The sequence below is a fragment of the Arachis duranensis genome, chromosome 1 (genome assembly GCF_000817695.3).
Source record: "Arachis duranensis cultivar V14167 chromosome 1, aradu.V14167.gnm2.J7QH, whole genome shotgun sequence".
NCBI classification, from domain to species: Eukaryota; Viridiplantae; Streptophyta; class Magnoliopsida; order Fabales; family Fabaceae; genus Arachis; species Arachis duranensis.
In genome coordinates, this window is record NC_029772.3 from 15,438,613 (window position 1) to 15,446,619 (window position 8,007).

Consider the following 8,007-nt stretch of genomic DNA (forward strand, 5'->3'; position numbering starts at 1 on the left):
TTGCTGCATCATCCACATGGAGAAGTCTTATTGGCTACAAGATCAGCACAGCCAATCCATGCCCACTACCGTCTTAATGGAAAATAATATATTCTTGCAATTTGATTTTTATTTTTCTAATATAAATTTAAATATTTGTCATAAACGAAAATTTTTTTATTTAAATTAAAAAATATATAAATTACGAAAATACATAAAAAATAACGTATTTACAAAAATACATCATGATACACATCTCAGATGCTAAGGAGTTAATCTAAAAATAAGTATATCTCGGCGTTTGACATCCCGTGCTGTGACCGGATGACGTCGAGTCATATCTTGGATACATCCAGGATATGTATTAGGATAGGGACCGGTATTGAGCACTTGAGATGTGTGCAAAAAGAGAATGGAATCTCACCACTCGAAATATGTACATGCATCGTACTTGTGGCCGAGATACACTCGCATGCATATATAATGTAATAGCATCCGAGATTGCTGTGCATAACCATCATTTTTTAAGTTTTTGTGATCTTTTAAATGCTTGAGTTCGAGTTTCTTTCGGAAATATGCCACCCGAGAATATGTCCGTGAAGGAGACATCAACATACTAAATGTTACTTGGCACGTAGTTGGAGTTTTAGACTTTGAGGTTAGTAATTTATTTTATTTTATTTTTAGGGAATATTAAATTTAGATGTTTAGTCTTTAGTAACTTAGTTAATGGGGTAAGTATAGTAAGTAGATTAAGTTAAAAGATCTATATTAGTTTTATTGGTATACTTAGTATGATTTTATAATTTGTATAATTGAATATAAGTAATTGTTACTTATGTTAAATAAATAAAATAGGTAATTAATTGTGAGTTAAGTTAAATAAATAAAATAAGTAATTCTCAATTAACATGTTAGTCTAATTAATAGGTATTTGTTGCGTGCATTCAATATAATTGTTTATCTAGGTGGTTTATAATTTTTAGTAATATTTAGCAATAGTTAACAGTTTATAAATGTTATGAAAAGTGTAGAGACTACGGTTACTGTTTTCACGTCGTGTGACTCTGGGTCTCTCTCCACGGGACATCCTGTTGCTTTATATAAGGGTGGCTGGATTTGGACATGCAGTGGAGTTGAGGGATTTCATGTTTGACGATTTCTTGATTTCTGCATTTGTCAAGCGATAAAGGCCCGAGACCCACACATTCCACCTTCCATGGAGTGAAGTCAGCATTACACTCTAAGATGTTGCCTACCACATTGGTTTGCACACTTGTTGTTACCATCTTGAGCCACAGCAATTAACAGCACGTCCCCGTACTTTTCATACAAATGTGTCTCGTCCACAGATACAAAAAGCTTGCAATGCTTAAACGCTTCAATACATAGAGAAAATACCCAAAAAATCTTATCAAACTGACTCCACTTTCCTTTAATCATGTCCTTGTTGTAATAAGAAACAACAACGCATTCGTGAATCGTACATTGGAGGCACTCCTGCAAAGCTTGTAAGAGCGCAGGTATCCTGCTATACGACTCTTCCCAGTCACCATAGATCTTGGCAATCACTTTTTCCTTTGTCATCCACACCTTTCGATACGAAGGCTTGAAATGGTAATTTTGATGCACCAGGCTTTGCAACACTGGGATAGACACCGACGAGTCAGTCTTTATCATAGTTAACACGACCTTGCAAATCAAACCACTATCCAGCTGAGCATGGTCCTGAGACACGGTAGGTGCCAGACATGTATATGCTCCACCGAATCTATACACCTTCCTACAAATTTCTCGTGGATGTCAATTTTCAGCGAAACACAAAATTAACGTAATAAACTCTAATGCATCCAAAATAAATCGTAACGCATACCAGTAATTCAAGTTATGGCATAGTGCCACACGAAGAGTCCATGGACAACCATTAGTAAATTGCTTGCAACGACATTGGTATTTAAGCCTATCTGACTCCAAAATTTTATACTCCACATTCTGTCGAATACTATAGTTCTTCACCGCTATTAAAACTGCTTCACAGTTTCTGAACCTATGGCCAACTCAAAATTCTACCCCCGCCATCCATATTGTAATCCTCCCTATCACCGGCATTCAAAAGACCGCCGGGCTACATTGCGTCCAAGTTCAACGTCTGATAATGACTAGGAACATTCGACAGTCGAGGAATGGCCAAAGGGGGGCAGGAAAAACTGATCAACACCGCCGATAGGAGTCTCCGGCACATACTCATCTTCGAAAGCTGTATTGATAGACGACCCGGACCCAGCAACATAAGTTGAATCGCCCTCACATTCGTCCTTGTCGGCACTATCATGTGGTTGGGCGTAGTGGATCGGTGTGGCCTTGAGTAGGACAATTTCAGGACTCAAAAGAGACGGCCCACCACCAACAACCATGTCACAGACCACAACATATAACTCCATCACATGTTGTGGTATTAGTCGTGCATGTACGTCGATCATTACCTTCACATGCTGATCTTCACATCCTGAATTGGAAGCGACCATCTTCTGTGACGGAGATCATGTGTTTCCTAGGTTTGGCAGGTTATTATCAGAGATTCATTAAGGGATTCTCACAACTCGCCTTACCTTTAACCAAGCTGATTAGGAAGGACGTGCCTTTTGTCTGGACTCCAGAGTGTGAGGAGAGTTTTGAAGCATTAAAGTGTAGGCTGACCACTGCGCCTATGTTGGTCTTGCCTGAGCCGAGTGAACTATTTGAGGTGTACTGTGATACATCCCTAAAGGGCCTGGGGTGAGTGCTGATGCAGCATCGTAAGGTCATAGCATACGCCTCATGGCAGTTAAGGTCGCATGAGATGAATTATCCAACTCACGACTAGGAACTTGCTGCCGTTATGTTTGCTCTGAAGATTTGGAGATATTACCTTTATGGTGTCAAATTTCAAGTCTTCTCAGACCACAAAAGCTTGAAGTACCTCTTTGAGCAAAAGGAGTTGAATATGCGTCAGAGGAGGTGGATAGAGCTTCTAAAGGACTATGACTTCGAGTTAAATTACCACCCTGAAAAGGTGAATGTTGTGGCGGATGCCTTGATTTGGAAGTCTCTATATGCTGCTTGGATGATGCTGCAAGAGGAAGAGCTGCTAAAAGCATTCCAAGGTTTGAAACTGGGAGTTAGAGAAGAATTCGGGACTCTATGTTTAAGTCAGCTGCAAGTTTCGAGTGATTTTAAGGCTGAACTCCTAAAAGCTCATCAAGATGATAAAGGATTACAGAAAGTATTGCCGGCTATTGAACAAGAAAAGCAATGGAGAGTGTCAGAGGATAAGGACGGATTACGAAGGTTCAAGGGCCGAATCATTGTACTAAATGTCGGAGACTTATGGCAGGATATCTTGAAGAAGGCTTATAAGAGCGGGTTTTCAATCCATCCGAGAAGCACCAAAATGTATCAAGATCTAAAAACGATGTTCTGGTGGCCGAGAATGAAGAATGATGTGGCGTTGCATGTTTTCAAGTGTTTGACTTGTCAGAAAGTTAAAATTGAGCACCAGAGACCATTAGAAACCCTTCATCCTTTAGAGATTTTGTAATGGAAGTGGGAGAGTATAGCGATGGACTTCGTGTCGGGCTTACCTAGAACTCGGACTGGTTATGACGCTGTTTGGGTGATTGTAGATCGACTGACAAAGTTGGCTCACTTTCTCCCCATTCGGATGAGTTGCATGTTGGAGGAGTTAGCACGACTGTACATTAAGGAGATTATGAGGTTGCATGGCGTGCCTTCCACCATTATATCCGATAGAGATCCTCAATTCACATCAAGGTTCTGGGGAGCCTTTCAGCGAGCATTTGGAACTCAGTTGAGTTTGAGAACTGCATATCACCCTCAAACTAACGGTCAATCAGAAAGAACAATCCAGACTTTGGAGGATATGCTGAGAGCTTGTGTTTTGGACTAGTCGACAAGCTAGGATCGATATATGCCGCTAGTGAAGTTTGATTATAACAATAGCTACCATACGAGCATCGAAATAGATTCGTATGAAGATCTGTATGGGAGGAAATGTCAATCTCCACTATGCTAGTATGAATCTGGAGAGAAGAGCTTGCTAGGACCTAAGATTATAGCAGAAACCACAGAACAGATAAAGAATATCTGTAGCTAAATGCTTGTAGCTCAAAGTCGTCAGAAGAGTTATGCTGATCAAAGGTGGAAGCCTTTGGAGTTTGAAGAAGGAGAGCATGTCTTTCTGAAGGTTACTCCAACCATCAGAGTGGGAAGAGCCATTAAAATAAATAAACTGAATCCCCGTTACATCAGACCGTTTGAGATTTTGAAGAGAATTGGACCGGTGGCTTATAGGATCGCCTTATCGACGCATCTTTCGAACCTTCACAACGTGTTTCACGTGTCATAGCTTCGTAAATATACTCTTGATGCAAGCCATGTTCTGGAGCCGGAATCAGTTCAAGTGAGGGAAGATCTAACACTACCGGTAACCCCGGTTAGGATCGACGACACTAGCATCAAGTGTTTACGCGGGAAGGAGATTTCATTGATGAAAGTAGCTTGGAATCAAGCCGGTATGGAAGAGCATACTTGGGAGCTCGAATCGGATATGCGAAAGGACTACCCACACCTCTTTTCAAGTAACTAAATCTGAATTTCGAGGGCAAAATTCTTAATTTGGTGGGTAGGATGTAAACTCTGTTAAATTAGCGAATAATTAACCAATAAATTAAATTTTAATAAAATAAATTATAAATATAAATTTTATAGAAAAATAAGATAGAGCAAATTAAAATAAGAATTTTGACACTAATTTCAAAGAATTTGGCCAAAGATTAGGCCGAACGGGCCGAATCGGTCGAACCGAGCTCAAAATGGGCCCAAGGTCCAATTCAGGCCATTAGCCTTTAAGGAACACAGCTTTCCCTTTCCTCACTTCTCCTCACTCACGCTGTAAACTTTTGGAAAGGGGAAGGAAGACAAAAACCCTTGCTTCCAAATCAAACCTCCGTAACTTCTCACTCCGAGTTCCGATCACCGCACCGTCTGCGGCCATGCGACTACTGCATCGAGCTCTACGAATCTACCAAAAATTTCATAGGTAAACCTCATTCTCACTCTAGTTTCTCTACCCCTTTGATTTTCAAAAACCTTGAGCATACATGTTGAGAATTTGTTGGCTTTGCTGCTATAGGTTCAATTTAGCTTGCAGAACTTGTTGGGCTTAGTTTGTTTAGTTTGTGGGTCCGGTAAGGATCTTTAACTCTAGCCATTTCCTGTTTTGAGTATGTTGGGTATTGATTTTTTTTGGGTATATATATGTATATATGTGTTAGACATGTATGTATGTATGATATGAAGTCCTTGGAGCCATTGGAAACTTGATTGGGAACTTGGTTAGTGTTAGAGCCAAATTTTGGTGTTGAAGCCTTGCCTTTCACTTAAGTGGGTTGCCTTGGATAATACGTGAAAATCGGCCAATGTATGGTTTAGGTTTCATGTATTTAATATATAATGTTCTATGAAAACTTAAGCTAGATGACCATAGGATAGGTTGGAACGTATGAGTATGTTTAATGCTTAGTAACCTTGATAAAAATTGTGATATGGATTTGGTGTTTGTTGGATGGATGTTGAATGATGATTTGATGATGATATGAATATGTATATATATTGGATAGGTAAAATGAGAATCTTGTTGATGTATTCAAGGGGTTGATGCATGATATTGTTGAATTGAGAAATGGTAGGATATGAAGGTTGTTTTTGTGTTGAGAAAGGTATGTTGTGTTTGTGGTTATGGGTATGGTAAGTTGATTTGGAATTGAGTTTTAAAGAAAATGGAGGTTTTGAGATTTTGTGTAAAAATTAGTTTTTGGTCGAACTTCGGCGAGCCATAACTTGGCTTCCGGATCCCTAAATGATTTCGAACTTATTTTATATAAAAATTGGGTTCGTGAAGTTTACGCGAAAAATTTATGCGCGCCGGAAGTTTAGGACTCAAATGTGAGATTCTACATATTTCAAGCTTAGCAAAATTTTTGATAAAACGTACGTCCATGCGTACACATGGCCCAAGCATACGCGTGATCTGGGATTTTTGGGTACGCAAACCACCCTTACGCAACCATGCGGTTCTGTTTGACACGCATGCGTACGTGTAAAGAGGAATGCGTACGCAAAATGGGCCAAGATGTAAACTTAGAGTGTATATGGTACAATGGTTTAAATGATATGTTGATGCAATTAGTACCATGAATATGAATGTTTATTGGCTTATACACTCAAATGATCTGAGATACGAGTTTCGCTGGGTAAAGTACCATGACTTGCCACCACGTGTACCAGGTTGAGACTCGATACTCTGTTGACCATATGACATAAGTGTGACCGGGCACATATAAATTCCCGGGGATGTTGACCCCCATTGCACAATTTTATATATTTGAGAAAAAGCTATGCATAGACTCTTGGGGATGCGCGTCGAGGGACAGTCCATAGTTTAGCAGTCGGACTTGTCGAGTTGGCTTGATAATTGACAGATGAGCCTCATCAGTCATAGGACAGGCATACAACATGTACATATTGTCTGCTTTGTTTGCTATGCATTATTTTGGGAATGCCTAATTGAATATATTAAGCTAGGCTTAGATATTCTTAGAAGATCACCCAATTATGGTTTTTTGTTTAGTTCCTTAAGCTTTATATCTGAGTGTTGGTATTCTAGGATTGCCTCTGCATTCCCAAGACCTTATATCCTATATGCTGGCACCTTTACCATGCTGAGAACCTCCGGTTCTCACCCCATACTATGTTATTTTTTTCAGATGCAGGTTGAGCGGCACCTCGCTAGGCGTCTGGAACTTCTACAGCGAAGTGGATATTTTGGGGTTTTCTTTGTATCCTTTTGATATATGTATTTATATAGATTCTCCTTACGGCCTGCCTTAGTTTCACAGGCTAAGTTAGGAGCTTGTTATTTTGTATCATTGATCCTCTACTCTTATCTTTTGTATAATTATGTATGTGAACTTTAGATTTCTTCACGCACAAGTAATCTTGTTCCTGAGTGTTGCGCTTTTTATTTTGTAATTTTGTTTTATCCGTTTTTCAAGACTCTTCGTATACTGTATTCTTTCCAATATTATTATGTATATATTTTATTTTTAGAGGTTGTAATACCACACTACCTATGCTTTACGGCTTAAGCGTAAAGCTCTGTGTAGTAGGGTGTTATAGAACTCATATATGAAAATGAGTCATTTGATAACTTAACCGTTCTTCCTATACCTAATGATGATCGTGAAGTAGACTTGGTAGAGAATGATTTGAATGAAATTCTTGTCAATGTCGCAAAAAAAGTTTATTTTTTTCAAGAGTATAACACATGATCGGATGAAGAATATGATTCCGAAGACTTTTGAGTGATTTATTTTCCTCAGTTATTGTATATAAGTTAAATTTCATGTTTTGTTTTTATAGTTTTGATCTTGATTTGATGAACATTTTGTGATATAAAAAAAGGTTATTATTTGTTATATTTCATTACTCTTTTGTAATATTTTCTTATTATTAGATGAAAATGGAACAATTTAAAAGAGAAAAAGACTAGTAAAAAAATATCAAACTCATGCAAAAGTTAAAGAAATTGAAATGAAGGAAATATCTTCTGCTTCAAAATCAGTTCGAAATTTTATATCTAAAGGTGATAAAGGAAGTAATCAAGTCAAAATAGCACAACATCCTAAGAAAATTTTCAGAAATTGAAAGCAAAGTAAAGATAATTCCATAGAAGGGAGAAACGAGCCACTTGTAAAAAAGACTATGAACTAATCCTTAAAGTCTTTTCATAACTAAGTGGAAAGTAATGCTCAACTAAAAGTTTCTAAGCCAAGTAGAGTAAATAAGACTTCTTATGGTAAGAAATATGAAGAACAACCAATCTCTAACAAGATTAAGATCAAGACAAAGTATCTAGTAATGACTCTTGATGCATTTTTGCATACAAGAAGAGTAGAAATGGAAAGAGAA

General features: G+C 38.2%; 1 protein-coding gene across 1 annotated transcript; it reads right to left on the reverse strand.

Annotated features, from left to right (window-relative positions):
- Window positions 1-1,215: 1,215 nt before the first annotated feature.
- LOC107479992 (uncharacterized) lies at window positions 1,216-2,504 on the reverse strand. Its single transcript, XM_016100120.1, has 3 exons — window positions 2,188-2,504; window positions 1,853-2,026; window positions 1,216-1,762 (listed from the first exon to the last, which is right to left on the reverse strand). The coding sequence occupies exons 1-3, from the start codon at window positions 2,502-2,504 to the stop codon at window positions 1,216-1,218; spliced, it is 1,038 nt and encodes a 345-aa protein (XP_015955606.1).
- Between the last annotated feature and the right edge of the window lie 5,503 nt (window positions 2,505-8,007).

Coding starts and splice junctions, on each gene's coding strand:
- LOC107479992 (XM_016100120.1), bottom strand. CDS start 2,504: ATGGTCGCTTCCAATTCAGGATGTGAAGATCAGCATGTGAAGGTAATG. Junction 2,027..2,187: donor CCTATCGGCGGTGTTGATCA/GTTTTTCCTGCC, acceptor AGTTGGCCATAG/GTTCAGAAACTGTGAAGCAG. Junction 1,763..1,852: donor TGCCATAACTTGAATTACTG/GTATGCGTTACG, acceptor AGAAATTTGTAG/GAAGGTGTATAGATTCGGTG.